Genomic DNA, 18,907 nt, shown 5'->3' on the forward strand with positions numbered 1-18,907 from the left:
AATTTACCCTAATTTGGGGAATAGAAAGAAATCATTCTGCCTCAATGAGAGAGTCTAAGTTACTTACATAAGTGAAGGATTATTTAGTTCAATAAAAATTTATTATGCTCTAACCAGATGCCAGGCACTAGAAATCAGAAACAAGTAGAGAACCCACTTTAAATGACAGCAAGAACTTCATGTTTATATAAGTATAATCCAATGTCATGGAAAAAACAAACGTCATAACAAAATTTTAGAGGATGATTATACAGTTCACATGAGGAATATTTAAAATAAAAAAGACTTATTTTGAAGATTCTAATTTAGTCTTAATGACAAATGTTTATGTGAATGAAATATTTTACTATTTTACTACCCATCCACTTTTGCACTGAAATGTGTTCATCTCATGTGGAGTACTGAAAAAACCTCAAATACTGCAAAAAGGTACACAGTGAAATCTCCTTCCAATTCCCCTCCCAGTGGCAACTGCCTAAAACTTGTCCGTTCTTCCAGAGATAGTCTATTTGTACAGAAGCATATACACAGGCAGACTTTTTTCTTCCTTTATGTTATGATAACACACTATATACACTCTTCTCCTTGCTTTCTTCATTAACATATCTTACATATCAGTACATATAGTTATAACTTTATTTTTCATAGTTATATAGTATTCTGTTAGCAAAGTATAACATAATTTAACCCTTATTGATGGGCATTCCCTATAGGTTTTACAGTAATCCACATAAATACTGCAATGAATATTCTTGTCTCTATAAGCAAATTAAGAAAGGGTTTTCTCCAAGTTATGTAAGTAACTGGAAGTGGAATCATTAGATCACAGGCTAGGTATATTATGACCTTTAATAGTATTTGCCAAATTGCTCTCCAAAAGTTTTTTAAAGTTCTGCCAACAGTATAAATCCCATTTTTCTGTATCTTCAACATTTTATATGAGACATTTTAATTTCCAACAATCGGATGTGCATGAAATGGTACCTTGTATCAAATTACATTTCCCTGATTACTGAGAGGTTGAGTAACTTTTCAGATATTTAAAAGGCACAGTATCTTTTCCAAAGAATTACCTATTCATATCTTTTGTCTACTACTGAGTTGTTGGTTTTTCTATTGATATGAAAAAGTTCTTTATGTATTAAGGAAATTATTTATATTTACTGTAAATATAGTTCCCAATCTATTGTTTGTCTTTTGACCATGTACAAAGTTTGACTTGTCACTGATTCTGTAACATCCTTCTATGTTGACAGATAGTAACTGCACTAGTGGGGATGAGGATTTGATAATATGGGAAACTGCTGAACCACTGTGTTATACATATGAAACCAATGTAAGAGTGTATATCAACGATACTTCCATGAAAGAAATTCAAGAAGTTTGACTTATACAAATTTCTAAAGTTTTATGTAGTCACATAGTCTTTTATATAATTAAAAGAGGAACAGCAAACTTTCTAGACCAAGAACATTACTAAATCATGAACTAAATCAGGGCATTTAATAAACCATTAACTTAAGCTTTACATTGTTAGGGATACCCAGGCAAAACAGAATCAAAAGAGCATACCCAAGTGATGAGTCTCTGTGAAGAATATCAAGAAGTTTCCCTTTTGTATCATTTTCCAATGTTTCTAAGTTGTGTTGCTGAATAATGCTTCTGTCAACTTGAGGAGAAGTATAAATGATATCAAATGTAGGAGAAGGAAAATCAACCTTAAAAATTTAACAGAAGTTGATCAAATTACAAGTGAATAGTCCACATATTTGCTACATTAACTTCTCGTCTTTGAGGAAATTAACTTTTTATCAGCCAACAGGGTGACTTTCAGACTGAATATTAAATTAATGCTTCTTATCCTTTTGTTGAAAGTGATTGCCACTGTTGCTTAATTGTCAATAACACATATACTGCTTGGGTTGGAATATGTACATTTTTACTATTTCTCAGAAATAGTAATTGTTTATTGACATTTAAATTGAAGGTAGACCCTATGATTGAAACAAGAATAGGTTTTTTTAGTAACAACCAAATCATGGTACACATGATGTCTCATGAAGATATTTAAATTTAAACCTCCCCAAATGTCAGGAAGTGCCATTACCTGTAACACTATTCTTTCCATCACACATCCTTTTTTGGGGACTGTTCCAGGAATGGGATTTGCATGTGATGAAGTCCAAAGATACAGAAGCTTAGTTCCACATGTTAAAAACCTTCACAAATGTAAACAGAAGGGTACTAGTGTTTTCATTTTCAAAAATTAATTTAAAACTCACAACACATAGTAATGGCTTGGTAATGTTAGTATTTAAACACTTGTAAGTATCTTCTACATAAAAAAATGTCTTTAAGAACATATCACGTGTCACTTCCTATAGTGTACTACTACTTTAGATAAATGTATTGAAGTATGGGGTTGGAACAAAGCGAGAGAAAATGAACTCATCTTGGAAGGAATGAGGTTGAAGATAGAACACAAAAGACTCAGTCACCTGCCTCAAAAGTGACTTTTATAACAGGAAGGTGAAGGATAGTCTTTGAAGATCAACTACCAGATGACTACATCTCAAGGTGGTAGTTTGGATTACAGAACTGCTCCTTGACTTTTACCATATGCCAAGAAAACCTGTATCTTCTTTGTAACAAAGCACTAATCATTTGAGATGAGAAGTTACATCTGTGGTTTAGACCTTTCTTCTATAAAGAGCCAGATATCAAATATTTGGGGCTTTCTGGGCTGTACAATTTCTGTCAGAGACTCAACTCTGCTGTTGTAGTGCAAAAACTGCTGTCAGTACAGCAATACATAAATGTGTGCTGTGTTCTAATAAAACTGTATTTATAAAAATCAGGCAGTGGGCTGGAGTATGCTGACCCCTGCTGTAGACTACCATTTTATGGCCTACTTATAAATACTCATCAATAAGGATGCTGATGTATCTTCACACAGAAGAAATTTCTGAAAAATAATGAGATACATAAAAGCAGGAAACTATAAACTTTATCAAACTTTGTTCAGTTTATATTCAAACAGCAAATATTCTTCCCAAAACTAGACTCCAGTCTTAATGTTTTCTTGCAAGTTAAAGCTCTAAATCTTTGACATATATCATCATTTATACCCTAACCGTCAATTAATTATTTTAAGGTAAATAGATATTATTTCATTCATAAATACTTCTATATATCTCTAAATGATAATCATTATTTTAAAGGAAGTACAATACCATTACCATTCCTAACGTAATTAACAATACTTAACAGTTACTTAAAGTCATCAGCTATCTAGGCAGTATTCAATTTCCTTAATTGTCTCATATTTTTTTTAACAGTTCGCTCAAATTAGGATCCAAGCATGGCCCAACACTTGCATGTGGTTGATATATCTCTTTACTACTTTTTAATTTAAGGGCCGACGAACTCCAGCCTGTCGCCTGGCTTTGTAAATAAACTTTTATTAGAACAAAGCCACACTCATTTATGTATCTATTTCTGCTTTTGCCTTTGTGACAGAGACTGTAAGACTTGCCAAACCTAAACTACTTCTACCCAGTCCCCTTTACAGAAGTTTGCCGACTCTTGTTTTAATCTGTAGTCTTCCTCTCTTTTTTATCCCCTACCATCTGCTGCAGAAACCAAGCCTTTTGTTCTGAGAATTTTCTGTAGCCTAGATCTTTACTGACTGCATTCATCTAGTGTCATTTAGCATGTCTCTTTATCCACTGTATTTTCTGTAAAGTAGTAGTTAGATTCAGAGGCTTAATCTGACTCAAGTTTACTTATCTGGCAAAAATACTTCAAACTTTATAGGTGGCACTGTATACAACTTCCTATTGCATCAAACAAATAGGCATACTTTATTAGGCTTATATCTCTCTGTTGTTAAGATAATTAGTTTGTCTGCAGTGTGCCATCAGTTTAAAACACCCATTATAAAGTTCTGGAAAAGTTAATCACTTAATGGCTTTAAACAGGCATTGATAATCACTGCTTAAATCCATGCTTCTCTACCAAGAGAGATTTTGCCTGCAGTGGACATCTGGCAATGTTTGAAGACATTTTTGGTTGGTGACTAGGGGGTACTACTGGTATCTAGTGGGCAGAAGCCAAGGATGCTACCGACCTCCTACAATGCATTAGGAAGACTCTTCATGGTCTCATGGAATATATTATTACTTAAAACAAATCAAAATAGTCAGCTGGAAAGCCAGACAGATTATACTATCCCAATTGCTATTAGCAGGCTCAAAGCTCAAAAGGAATTCCTTTACCTCTAAGGATCAATTAGATCTGCACACAAGTGGGACTTTTGGAGATTAAAGTACCAGGAGCCCACAGCACTAAGAGTAGATCAATCAGATGAAGAGAAGGGAATAATGTGCAACTGTAGAATCTCTGAAACTGGAGAAAGATGGGAAATGAATGAGAAGACAAAAAATGGAGCTCTTTTATTAATATCAAGGGAAACTATGCCAGGAGTATTATGGCAATGACAGAGTGCTTTGCACAAATGACAGCTAATGAGTGAACTGGCTGCTGCTTTTCTCCTGGAACAGTGAATGGCAAACAACTGCTTGAATACTCATATAAGTATGTTCAAACAAGAGCAGAGAAAATCTGGTTTCCTCTAATGGGTGTCTCTGAAATGACCTCCTTTTATCACATTGGAAAAACTGAGGCAGCTCATTATCTCACTTATGTCACTGTTACCCACCCTGTTCTCTAGCCAATTCTGATGCTGCAGTATGTCCACAGGAACTCACCATCACAACCCAGAAACACTTACCGTTTAAAGTCAAAAAGAGGTAAAGAAACTTTGCCCAGAGCTTCTGGACCTTTTCTCTGCTTATTAGAATCAGGGGAACTTCCACTGCTTTGATTTAAAATTCCAAAAAGAGTAAGGTGAAGAAGTGATTCTAATGGCAACTGTGATATCTGGATGGGAAAAATGATTCTAGGGAAGGAAAAAGGTATTAATAGAAAAACAAATTAGATCTAACATGAAGTTTTACCTTTTAATGAGACTGACAATTTTAGATATTTTATTTGGCTTATCAAATAATCTTTAATCCTGATAACATTTACTTAAGTCGCAAGCTTGGCTAAATGTATTATAGAAATCTTAAATAAATTGCAAATATATAGCATTTTTCTTCAAAAATCTTTTATTGCCAAGACTTGCAATGTCAATTTTAAGTCTGAAAGGATACATAAGGACAGCTGTGGTCACTCTGAGGAGCCATGAGGTGGCAAGTGAAAATAAAGTGACACTTTTTTACCCTACACTGATTTTTGTATTATTTGTTTTCACAGATGTGTTATTTTTTATACTAAAAAAAAGAAAAATAGAAAACCATTTAATAAATGAAAAATAAGTAAAAAGTACTGCAATTGCCTGAATAAATAATGAAGGCATCCCCTTAGTTTAAAAAAGAATATTTTTAAAATACTAACAGTGAAAAATACCATCTTATACATGGATTTAAGTTTTTTAAAAATTTCTTAATCCAGAAGTAAGCATCATATATATATATATATACAGCATCACAGAATAAGTACTAAGCAATATTATAAAACACCACCTTTCTAGAATTATATGTAAATTTATATTTTTAACGACAAAAGTCTAAGAAGAATTAATGATGTTTCTGAAATTTAACAATATGTAGATTTTAAAAAGTATTTCAGATTTTTAAATGAGAACTGCAGTTTGTTTTATAGAATCTGATCTAAAAGATACCTTAAGATTTAAGAATTTAATGAACTTTAATGGAAATTATAATAAAAATGAAAGCTAGGATGCATATCCAAAAAAAGAGAGAGCATACTGAAAGAAGAAAAAGCCAAAAATTTCACTTACAGTTCATCCCATTTAATAAGATAGAAGAAATTCTTGTAAGTGCCAACCTTCTTTGATTGAATAGGTTTAAAAAGATCCTTTCCATTGTGAGACAGGGAACATATCAAGTAATATTTTTCATAACTGAGAAAAGAAAGAGTTTGATTTTTACTTGATAACACAAATTAACTAATACAAATACTTATCATTAGCTATTCTTCCCTAAAAGTGACTATCATTTGAAATAATTTGGTTGCCATTCATTTGAATTTCCGGAAAAATATCTGAATTAAAAATTGCAAATTCTATAAAAGTAGATAAGAGGTATAGCAAAGGGAGCACAGAAGGGAACCCTAAGTGCCAGCCTAAAGAGGTCATCATGATACCGGCTGGAAAATTTATCCAATTTTGTGCTTAGTTACTACCTTTAGATTTTAGTCAAATGACACTGAATAATTATTCATTTCTAGATAAATTCTAGGAAGAAATAGTATAGGCACTATCTTCCCTAGTTGCCATTTTCCTTTGCTAAGCCACTGAAGTACAGTGAGTTAAGCATATTAATGGTACATGTGTCTGACTTGCACTGAACCAGCCTTTCTAATCCATTAGGAGGCTTCAATTAATGGGGACAGATACTGTTACTGTTCTCTCCTTAGACAGCAATGATTTGGCCCCATATTGCCACAAGCACAAAGCTGGTTAGATACAAGCAGGCAATCTGGTAGGACAGGAATCTTAGATTCAAAAGAACTATATTATATTAACTTACTGTTACACTTACATGTTACCATTTTGTTCTTATATACAATTTATTAATCATTCTAAATATATTTCAAATCTAATCTCACTGGTTCACAAAACACCACTAGCTATTAGATTGCTCTCTCCACCTCATTCTATTTTTCCCTCCTTACTTCAGGATTTAACAAACTTTCTCTCCATCTTAATTATCACTGCAGTTTTCTATATTGTTCCACTGAGTATCTGTTCTCACTAGTGTCCCTGAAGTTACTGGTGTGTATATATGCACATGCATGGAGGATGTGGAGGGTATTATATCTGTAACTACCTAAAAGAATGAAAGACCTTCAGAAAGCAGTAGTAGTACTCATTTTAATGCCAGTTCCAGGAAGAACTGATTTTTTTCTGCTGCCTTGTTTACCTCTGAATCCCTATTAGTAAGAACACTGCTCGCAAATGGTTCTCAGTAAATATTTACTGAAAGAATATGCCACTTTCAGATAGTTATACATTTTTAAATTATTTTATTTATTTGTTTAATCTAAAACTCAATTTAGGCAGAATTTGTATTTCATATTTCTTCACTAGGTTTTACCTTATTTTACAGCATTAATCTACTATGAAGCTATTTCATTAAAAATATTTGATTCAGACTTTTCAGTTTATATAGTCATTTCCAAATATGCTGAAGTTTCCAAATACATTGAAGTCAACTTGATGACATTACAAAAAAATTAAAAGGGATAAAACTATACTAAAAGTTCAATAGAAGAAATATGTTCTTACAGACTTCAAAGCCTAGCAATCAGTAAACTGTAAACTACTTAAAAGGAAAAATAAACACATGCTGAAGTCTAATCCCATTACACTGTTTCAAATTACCCTGGTTCTAAAGAAAGGCAGGAACAGCAGTCATAAATTAGACTGACCTATTAATTAGCATTTGCTCTTATTAAGCTTAAACATGTATTTTCCTGCCTTTTTTTTCATATGTAGTAGGAGTGATTTTTTTTTACTGGAACAACTTCAAACATCTAGTTTTTATGAAAACCACAATGGTATCTGAGGATTCCTGTACCACCCATTTAAATACCAAGATGACAGCGGACACTGACATTTTAACAAGATTAGAATAGCTGTAGGTAAAGTACATATTTTCTTTTAAGCAGTTACTTACTTTGATACCCAGTTACTAGAAATTCCATGTGCTGCAAAAATTGTAAATTGGAGCTGTTCTGTTGTGGTCCATGCTTCCTTGATGCTCTTCTTACCTTGGCCACAGTCTGTAGAACTCTTACCAGAATTTGCATGTAGTCTCAGAAGATCATAAACTGCTGCAGTTAATTGGTCCAGGCTTACTTGAACAGGGTTTCCAGATTTCAGGGAGCCTACGTTTAAAGAAACTGTTAATGTAATTCTCTGAAAAAGTGACAATTTTACAAAAATTTAAGAACTTAAAGACATACCCATAGCTGAACCTTTGCTAGTGTCTCCTCCTCCAGATAGTGAAGTCATCTGCATACATACAAATTGGTCAGAAAACTGCACATAATATAATGGAATATGCTTACCTTTAATTTTAACACATTTAATTAAATGTTATGTCAAAGAAACCTTTTCTCAGGGAAGCCTCCCACAAGTGTCTGCAGAATCAAAATAATTTAAAAAATGCAAAAGAAAGTAAAAATTCAAAAACAAATAAACAGATGATTTTTAGTACTAACATCTTAAGAGTAACTGAAAATTATTGCAAAATATAGAAACTCAACAAAATCTGTCTCATTAAACCAACTTAGTAAGATTTGAAACCAAAAGCGATATACATTTTAATACAGTATTTTATTTTCTATTAGGTACTCCACTATTAGCACAATACAAACATCTTCAACTGGAACTCTACATATTACCATTTAGTGCCTCAAAAAAGCTCTTGTAATTATTTAAATTGAATTGTCCTCTCTGTTCCTTTATCCATCAAATGAATGAATTGAAGCCTCAGACTAGTACCAGGGTAGTTGATAATATGTAATTTCACATATACTTTTTAATTTCTAAAAACAAGCACATAATAAGAAAGAAAAAAAGATCCAAATTTCTGTATACTATATGGATAGGCTTTCTGTGAGAATAAATGGAATGCACTATATTCTAGCTATCTGTTAAGAGGCATATCATCAATACAACTTTTCTTTCCTTTAAATTTATCATGTCTTATGATCCACCTTCTCTCATCCTTTCAGAGCTATGAATGAAGCTACTCAAATCCCCATGGAAATACCATGGGTAGAACTTTTACTAAAAAGCAACAGTATGATATCAAGAGAGAACTTCGAACCTGGTTGTTGCTGAGATAATAAACTACTACCGAAGGTTCTGGGTCTTTTTAACAGGGAGAAGATAAGAGTCCAAGTAGAATTTCTCCCAATAACAATCATGGACATTTCCATCCAGAGGGAGAAACGGCAGACCATTCAGATCCTTCAAGCTCAGTATCTACCTTAAAAACCCCAACCAACTCATTAATGCCAGGGTTCCTTGTCTACACACAAAAGCTTCATAATTTGGTGTCTTCCTATTCAATGTCAACACGCACAAAGCTCTTCCAAGACAAACCATCTCCTCTTAGGAATCCCCCACCCTACCAAGTACGTAAATCAATTCAATTCAAAAGTAAAAGCCAAAGTTAAAATGGTAACATTTTGTCTGGCAGAAGTAAAAATCTCCCAGTTTAAATGACAGATGCTCCCTTAAGTATATATTTTTATGTAAGAAAATGCTAATCACTAAAAAATACTCACATCAGCACTTTTACTCCTTGGAAGATTAACTGCTCTCTTTAGCTTTTTTACTGATTCTGTAATGGCAAGAGTCTCTACACCATCTAAAGAACTGCAGATTTTTCTTACAGCTTTAATTACTTGATCTACTGCTCGGTGCTGGTTCTTTAAAAACAAAAAGTAAAATAAACATAAGTATGTGAATTTAAAGGATCAATTTCAGAGACACCAGACATTTTAGATGTGCCTAAGGACAGATATCCTTTAGTCTTTTGTGATTAAAAAAAGAAACAATATAGCTTTTCAATTATACGGTTTACTTTGAATAGAAAAAAGCAGGCCTAGTTAATTTTCACTTTGCCTGATAGAATTATTCATATGTAAATGCCAACTAATTTCATATTATAATCAGAAAAAAGGGCAAAAAATCACTAACAGATTACTAGAACATTTTTTTTAACTTGGGGTTAATTTTATTCTCATTGGGGAGTAATTTCCACAATAAAAACATCAACCTTTCTCCCCCTCATGCAAAAATTTGCATCAGAAGCCAAGTTCTTCAGAGTTTGATCACATATTAATAATACTGGGCAATACTAGAAGTCAGTCAGCTTTTAAGCAACACCAGCATCTACACAACCATTATTTTTTCAGTTCTGTCTGATGAAGAAACTTCCTAGACAATAATCCCTCTGTACCAGTCAACCAATTGATTTAACCATGACTTGTAAGTATACATGTACAAATATATTATAAAATCATTTACCTGATGAGAATAATTTAAAAAACCTTCTCCATTACCCCATCATTGTTTTAAAGTACATGTCTCATTAGGAAACATTCTTATATAGTGAATTACTTTTTCAAACATTTATTCCAAACTGATATGCCAAGTACTGTTAAAATGGGCTGAAACTCAGTACTAAACTATCCCTTAAAAAACTAAGAATTTTCCATCCGTGAAGCTTGACTACCATAAACTGAATGTTCCCTCACCTTCATGCTCAAATGAAAGCACTTCATTTTCTCAAACACCCAACTTCCTTGCAGTTCTCAGGGCCTGACAGTTCATGCAAAAACCTTTCCAGTTTTGAGGTTCATACCATTCTCCTATACTATTTTCCATCATTTTTTTGATGTGCCAGTTTTCAATTTACTGTCTATCAGTTTCAAACCCACCCTTCTTTGGTCTACTTTGTGATACTGGAAGAGATGATAGAAACATTTCTCCTTTGCTAGCTGGCATAATGTTAGGTTTGTTTGTTTCTTTTTCAATAGCAGGCACCTAGGGACACTCAAAGGCAATAGCAGCATAAGACACTTCTCCATTGGGGTTCCACTCCTCCATTTTTCACTTCAGCAATGGGATCCCAGTGGTCCTCAAAGACCAATTTCTTTGCCACAGGCAACCTTTGTGTTCCTATGATAGCCATACCCTCTTTAATGAGTATGAATTTCAGCCTGGCGTTGAAGGAAAGTCTCTATCTTAAGTCCTTAGAATTCCTTCACTATCCCTTGTTCCTCAACCTAGAGTTGATGGCTGCTTTTTTGCACCTGTTACTTCCGCATCCCCTGAGAGCAGGTAATAGCAAACTTTTTTTTCAGGCCAGATAGTAAATCTTTTAGGCTTTGTGAGCCATACAGTCTCTGTCACGATTCAACTGCTGTTAGGGTATGAAAACAGATACAGATAATACATAAACAAATGAGCATGGATATGTTCCAATAAACTTTTATTTAAAAAAAAAGGCAACAGGCCAGATTTATTTACAAAAAATGCAACATACCAGCCATAATATGCCAACTCCAGGTTCTTTTAACCCTTACAGTAATTAACTATCTTTTACTAATTAACAATTCTTCAAATTTCCCTGTTCAAGTAACTAATATAGTTTCTGTCTTCGGACCTGGCCCCTGACTGACCTACTGCCACTGACATGTGATCATTTCCCCCACTGCATACCGTATTTCGCTCTGGATATTTATCTGACTTCCTACCCCTATTGTAAAATAAGCCTCAGTTATATAAACATCCATGTGGAAAATTCATAGCATTTTCAACTCTGAAACTGTACCTATTAGAATCTTAACTGTAATATCATACTCTGATCACAACCTCCTTTGCTTCCAAGCCCTTACACCCTCATTCTGACCAAACCTGTTCTCTGAGCCCAGAGAGTTCTCGTCTCTGTTTCCTCTACCAGGAAACTGAGTACTTCTCAAAAAAATCTGACAACTGTAGTTTCAATAGTCAGGAGGAACCCACATGCCACTTAACATTCCTTTTACCTGTTTCTCACTCAGCCCTTTTCAACTCCCCTTAGAACACAAAGCCAAACCGTTAATCCTTGACTCAAACCACTACTATCACCCTTACTACTTTTTTTTTTAACATACAAACAGCCTTTATTGTTTGCAACAGGAAGTGGGAGAAAAGGGGACATGACAGGCTCTGCTGCTGCCCTCAGAAAGTCACCCTAATTTCTTTTTAGTAAGATAAATTAATATCTTGTATCTTGAAGACTAAGGCTGAGAGGAATCAAAACCTGCATTCTTCTTGCCATCCCCTAAAACCTACTTAAGAGAAATTAAAACATACGTCCACACAAAGACTTATACATGAATGTTGGTAGCAGCATTATTCACAATAACCAAAAACTGTAAATAGTCAAAATGCTGGTTATTTGGTGATTGGATAAACAAAATGTGGTATACATCAGCAATTAAAAAAGGAACAACTATGGAAATATACTACAACATATATACTACAACAGAGCTCAGAAACAGTATGGTACATGAAATAAATCAGATATAAAAGATTACATAAGGTATGATTCTGTTTACATGAAATATCCATTAAAGGAAAATCTATCAAAACAGATCAGTAGTTGTTTGGGGCTGGGGCTGTGAAAAGGAATAGGGAATGACTGCAAAGTAGCACACGGAAACTTTTGGGGAGAAATGAAAATGTTCTAAAACTAGATTGTGGTAATGATCATACAACTCTATGCATTTACTAAAAGAATCACTGAACTGTATACTTTCAATGGGTAAATTTTATTGTGTATAAATGATATCTCAATAAAACTGTAAAAAAATATAGCGAATAAGTATGATAAAGAGTTACTATTTTAGTTAAGATGGTCGGTGAAGAGCTCTCTAGTAAGACAACATTTGAGCACAGACCTTAGTAAACTGAAAGGGTAAACCATGCAAGGATCTGGGGGAAGAGCATTCAATGTAGAGGAAACAAGTATAAGAGACTTAGTTGAGGAGCATACCTACAGAGCAACTAGAACAAAGGAGAAAAGTAGGAAGGAGGCAGATCACCTAGGTAATGGGTCAGAATGTACAAGGGTCTGAAGACACAGTTAGGAATTTGAATTTTACTGAGATAATAAATAGGATTCTGAGTAAAAGAGTGGTATGGTTTAGAACTTTTTTAAGGGTTTATACATTTATTAATCTTTTCAAAGAACCATCTTTTGGCTCTGATTTTCTCTTTGCTTTCTGTGCTTTTTTTTTTTTTTAAATAAACTTTTTGTTTTGGAGTAACTTCAGATTTACAGAAAAGTTCAAAAATAGTACAGACAGTTCCTGTATAACAATGAAAGGAAACTGGGTTAAGTAACTTCTTACATAACCATGTTATATTTGTCAAAACTAAGACATTAACACTGGTACATTACTATTAACTAAACTGCAGACTTTACTCAGATTTCACAAGTTTTTCCAATGGCTTTTTCCTCTTACAGGATACCACACTGTATTTAGAGATTTATTTTTAAAAAATCATTTCGATTGCCTGTGGAAGACACACTATAGAAGGATAAGTGTAGAAGCCAGAAGACCAGTAAGGAATTATTTTACCTACTGTAATTGACTAGGATTGTACTTTGGGTAATGATGAAGAGCAGTCACATTCTGAATGTATTTTTAAGGTGGAGCTGACACGAATTAAATTGAATGTGGTGTATGAAAACTTTTTTTCTTGAAAAATCAAATATGACTCCAAGGTTTTGTCCTGAGCAAGTAGAAGGGAACAGTTGCCATCTACTAAGAAGGGGAAGACTTACGAATAGATATGAAGGACAGTATATAGTTTGTATATCTTAAATTTTAGATGTTAGTTCATCAGACATTCTTTTAAAAAAGTAACAGTTATTTGAATCTGTAGTTGAGGGAAGAGGTTAAGGCTGCAGATAGAAATTTCAGAGTCATCAGAGCATGACTCTTGATTTAAAGACATGAGATTATTTAAAGACTTGAGATTATCTAGTATGTGAATAGAGAGAGAAGTCCCAGAACTGCGCCCTGAGGTATTCTCATGTTATAGATCAGAAAGATAAGGCGATCATAAGGAAGAAGCCACAAGTGACAGAGAGAATATAGTATGCACCGGAAGTAGGAGAACCAACAACACAATGACCTAGAGGCCATGTTAAGTGTTTCAAGAAGGAAGAAACAATAAATTCTACCAATAGGATAGAAAAGTTCAGAAAAATGAAGACTAAGAATTTATTACTGGAATCATGACCATGGAAGTTCTTGATGATTTTAAGTGCATTTTTAGTGAAATGCTGAGACTAGAAGGCCTGACTGTAGTGGGTTCATAGAGAATGGGAAGAGAGGAAGTGGAAGCAACAAAAGCACACTAAGTTTCAGGAGTTTTGTTGCAAGGAGAATAGAGAAGTGGGGTATTTGTTGCAGGGGAATGTGGACTTCTTGTTTTATTTTAGGATGATACACTCAGAGAGATATTTAGGGAGATATACCCAAGGGTCAGTCTTTGAAGTTCTTTTTCTCTACTTGCAATGATTTTCTTGGTGATCTCATTCATTCAGTCTTATGGCTGCAAAATACCATTTATATTCTGATGATTCCTAAGTTTATTATCTCCAGCCTGAATCTCCTCCATTAAATCCCAGACTGCCTACTCAACATTGTTATTTGGATGAATTACAGTCATCTCAAACATAATGTTCAAAGCTGAGTTTCATACACTCCTCCTAAACCTATTCCTCTCAGTTTTCTCTACCTCACTAAAAGGCAACTCCAAATTTCCAAATGCTCTGGTAGAAAATATAAGAGTAATCCTGAATTCCTCCTTGTCTCTTATGTTCCACATTCAATCTGTCAGTAAATCCTCCTAGCATTAACTTCAAAATGTGTCACAGAGTTCAACTCCTTCTCACCTCTCACCATTTGTACTGTAATCATGCTGGTCCATGGCATCATCTCTCCTGTGGCTACTAGCAAAACATCTTCCTAATTGATTTATTTGTTTTCACCCTTACCCCCCTCCCTCACTGTTCCAGCTACAAGGACCTAGTAGACCTTATATATACTAGGCACACTCCTCTCCAAATAACCAGATAGCTTCTTCCTTCCCTCTCCCAGTTCCTTACTCAAATTCATCTTCTCAATGAGGCCATCTCTGATTACCTTATTTGAAATTACATTACCCTGCTCTTTTATTTTTCTCTATAGCACTCACCACCTGATATACCATGTATTTTGCTAGTTTATTGCCTGTCTTTTCCAAATGGAATCTAAACTAAGGGTAGGGACTACAGTTTGTTTTCTTCACTCCTATATCCTCAGCTCCTACAACAGCACCTCACAATGAGGAGATACTCAAATATTTATTGTATAAATGAATATATTTAAATGCTGGTAAAAATGTACTAGAATCTGGAAGTCTTCCTACACTATTTCTTTTTTTAGATCTCATTATCAAAAATCTTACCAATTTTATCTCTTAAATATTGTTAATTCCTTTCTTTTTACCTTCACCACTCATTCTTTCACTTAAGACTACTATAAAAAACCTTCTTAAAACCATTTCAACAAGCCCTAAATCTCACTTCCACAGCACGGCCAGAGTGATTTCAGAGCTTGGGACTAAACATGTTACCCATCCCACCCCACTTCCTACCCTGAGGTACAAAAAAATACCTTAAATGAATAGAGCAGGAGTCAGCAAACTTTTTTTGTAAAACGGCAAATAGTAAAAAGTTTAGGCTTTGCAGGACATATGTTCTCTGTCCCAACTACTAAACTCTAGTACAAGAGCACAAATGCAATAATGGAAAATACATAAACAAATGGGTATGGTTATGTTCTAAAATAGTGTTATTTACGAAAACAGGAAGTGGACTGGATATGGCCCCCTGATGTAGAGGATAAAATTCCTTAATATGGATTAAAAGGTGGTAATTTATGTATGGACATCTCCAATGCCATCTCCCAACAGTCACTTAAATACTTTATACTCTATTACAGAAGTGCTTATACTTCCACATATGTATGACACCTGTGTGCTTTTGTTCACATACCCTTCCCAACTACATCCTTTAGTTAACTCATACTGTTTAAGACTTGGCTCAGGCAACATCCCTTCTTAGAGGCCTTCCTTGAACACTCAAGTTGGGAGAGGTGCCCATCTTTCACCTCCCAAAGAACCTCAATGCGTACCTCTATACTACATTTACTATACTATACTAAAATTTTAAACCCCTCATTGATAGTTTTAAGTCATGATAGGTGAAGAACTAGGTCATTCATTTTCATAACTCCAGCATCAAGCATATAGTAAGCATACAATAAATGCTTTTGAATTGAACTGAAGGTTCCTCTAGCTTAAGTGAGAATAACCTATATCAACTCAAGTATTACTGAGAATTGTTAATAAGCTGGGTCAGAAAACAAGTCATCAAACATCAACATCAAGAATGTAACTTAAATAGATCTTCTAAGTATTTAATCCAACACCAACACTAGCATTAAGAGAGAACAGAGACAAGAATCTTTAACTCATCATGCCAAAATGTTGATTAACTTACTTCAATCTGAAGAGCCAGTTCCACTTGGCTGTGATAAGAACCTAGAAGTTCTTCAAAAGGGTGCCTGAAATAAAGAGCAGCTATTGTGGTTGACAGAAACTATTAAAAAATGATTTTTTTAGTCACCAAAATAAATGGTTTCACAACCAAAAGCAAAATTTGAAAATCTACAATTAATGCTTTAAATGCCACACCTTGTCATGACTTCTTTATAAGGTTTTTCTATTTGATGCAGGTATTTGTTTAAATCCACAGGGGTTTCATCATCTTCTGCCTAAACAAACATATACACACAAATGTTTACCAAAAAATCAAACCCATTCTTTGGTCTTTCTATTGCCAAATTAAATATGGTTAATTTATGATGTGTATGATAAATTCTTGAAACAAAAGTGATTTTTCAGAGCTGAGGCTAAATATTATTAGAATTAATTATTTTTTATAACTGACTCAGAAAAAGGCAAATCAATATTCTGAAAAAAACCTGTTTTATAAATGGAAAAACATAAATGCTTTTAAATTTAGTTTCTGATATATAGATAATTCCCAAAGTTATATATATAGAGGAGAGAGAGCTAAAAACACTTTTAAAGATAGCTGACAGTCAAATGAAGGTAGAATAGGGACCAGATGCAAAAGAGATTATCTGAATTACCTGTATTATTTTTTCTAATGATAACAAAGCCCCCCCAATGCCCCCAATAAACGAGGTACAGGTCTCTACTACTGTAAGTCCTTACTATGCAAATATACTGAAGGACATCAGTATTTAAGAAATGGAAAAAAGAAGTTACTAATGATTGCTGAGATGTACTCAATTTTGTGAAAATTTCTACCCCAGTGAAATAAATTCTACCTAACATAGAACCAAAACCTAGTAAAAAGGTAGAAACAACTTATTTTCCATCCAAAATTCTACCAATGAAGAATATTCTTTAGAGATTAAAATTCATCAAGTATTTATACGATAATAAAATGGCCTTATTTTCTGCATTCCATTCTGCTTTACTACCTTCAAAAAAAAGTACTGTACTTTTAAAACAGACAATCAGTTTTCATTTAGTGAGAAATTTGGGATTTTTCTCAGTTTGGTGCAAAGATCAATGTAGATCTTTTGTTCCCTCAACCATATTCAGTATTCAAAATCTTTCCTTCTTATTTTTCCTTGACTGATCATGACCTTTTCATTCTTGTGTAAAACTATTACGAATCAATCTTTCAAGTCCTCTACCTTGATTTTCAAATATGCCTCCAGCTCTATGTTACCTAAACCTCCATGACTGAAAATTTCCCCCCATCTGCTGAAAAGACTTCTACTGAGGTTAAAAAACTCTTCATTCCAAACCATTCACCAGTTCAACCCACAAATCTTAGAGACTGTGCAAACTGCAAATTGGCTAATTAGCAGAATTATTCAAATTCAACCAAAAAATGAAATTCAGTTATAAGGTACACACTTACTGTTCGGGCCAGATTTTGACACATTGCACTCAAGGTCAAAAGTTGTAGTTTAATCTCTGTGTCCCATTTTCGACAATTTTGAATATGTTCATGACTTCCAAGGCAATGATTACTGTTAAAATATATTAATTACTCATCAATGTTATTCTCCTCAATCTAGAAATTATAGAGGTGAGAGTAAAATATAATAAATTGTATCGGCATCAGAAATTGAAGAAAATGGTAAAATACAGAGATAGTTTTTTAACCAAGTGTGAGCATTTAAATAAAGAATAACTCATCTACATGAGAAGAGTCAAAATACAGAAGATGAAGACAAAGAAGAAAATAAAAGAAAAATAGGGACAGGGCATTTCTACTAGCTTAAGGGAATGAAATCTGTAAATAACTAGATTAAAAGCTAGATACAATAAATTACCTGGTTCAGAAAAAGATTCATATAATGATTACTTCAAGCAACTAAAAGGAAATGACAGATGACCACTGTATACAAAGTAATAGTGCATGCTACAAAAGGAAAATGGACTCTATAATGATGTGACTATTGACTCTTGGCAGAAAGTGAAAAAACATTAAATTCACTTATCAACCAATTGCCCACCATTCTTCCCATCTGAGATTATAAGCTTCTTAGGGCAATTATCTCTGAAATCTCTCCACTGTCTTAGACATGTCTTACACAAAGCCTAAGACATATTGTATATATCTTATATATTATTTCATGTAATTTATTGATCCAATCAAGTGGGACACAATGAGTGTATTTTTGGATTACGAATTTACCTTGAAATTTTTCTAATTAAAGCTAATTAACAATGAAATTTCCAAAGCTGTTGCTCTCAATAATTAAATGAATAAACTTACTTCTGCAGCACTTCCTCTTGACCACAAACTTTCAGAACATAGCTGCCAACATCTACTTGATTCAAGTCATCATGCACCCAGCAAACGGCTTGCATTATAATGATTTCTACAGTAGAACTCACTGTAAAGGAGTTAGTCATCATTTTCATTTTGCTTATTTAACTCTAAGTATACACTTAATCAAACTATTTATTTTAATCTAAGATAGCACTATACAAGAGAAATATAATACAAGTCACACATACATAATTTAAATTTTTCTAGTGGCCACATTGTAAAAAGTAAAAAGAAACAAGTGAAGATATTATCAGTTTTATTTAATCTGATATATCCAAAATATCCTTTCATCAGGTTATAACCTGTATTTAAAA

General features: G+C 33.6%; 1 protein-coding gene across 6 annotated transcripts in view; it reads right to left on the reverse strand.

Moving 5' to 3' along the window:
- Positions 1 to 18,907, reverse strand: part of PIK3C2A (phosphatidylinositol-4-phosphate 3-kinase catalytic subunit type 2 alpha) — a 121,838-nt gene that overhangs the window by 42,992 nt on the left and 59,939 nt on the right. For 5 of the 6 annotated variants that reach the window (XR_008999244.1, XR_005023057.2, XR_005023056.2 and 2 more), the window contains exons 5-15: positions 18,537 to 18,657; positions 17,673 to 17,784; positions 16,406 to 16,485; positions 16,212 to 16,275; positions 9,388 to 9,531; positions 8,056 to 8,104; positions 7,767 to 7,977; positions 5,867 to 5,989; positions 4,793 to 4,960; positions 2,108 to 2,219; positions 1,573 to 1,718 (exon numbers count right to left, since the gene is read on the reverse strand). Coding sequence is in view for 3 of the 6 variants with exons in the window: in XM_036877035.2 (XP_036732930.2) it covers positions 1,573 to 1,718; positions 2,108 to 2,219; positions 4,793 to 4,960; positions 5,867 to 5,989; positions 7,767 to 7,977; positions 8,056 to 8,104; positions 9,388 to 9,531; positions 16,212 to 16,275; positions 16,406 to 16,485; positions 17,673 to 17,784; positions 18,537 to 18,657 (1,330 nt within the window). In the remaining 3 variants the exon portion in view is untranslated. The remainder of the gene's footprint in view (positions 1 to 1,572; positions 1,719 to 2,107; positions 2,220 to 4,792; positions 4,961 to 5,866; positions 5,990 to 7,766; positions 7,978 to 8,055; positions 8,105 to 9,387; positions 9,532 to 16,211; positions 16,276 to 16,405; positions 16,486 to 17,672; positions 17,785 to 18,536; positions 18,658 to 18,907) is intronic. The other variant, XM_036877032.2, reaches the window with a different exon arrangement.

This window comes from Manis pentadactyla, chromosome 9 (assembly GCF_030020395.1).
Source record: "Manis pentadactyla isolate mManPen7 chromosome 9, mManPen7.hap1, whole genome shotgun sequence".
In the NCBI taxonomy this organism is placed as follows: domain Eukaryota; kingdom Metazoa; phylum Chordata; class Mammalia; order Pholidota; family Manidae; genus Manis; species Manis pentadactyla.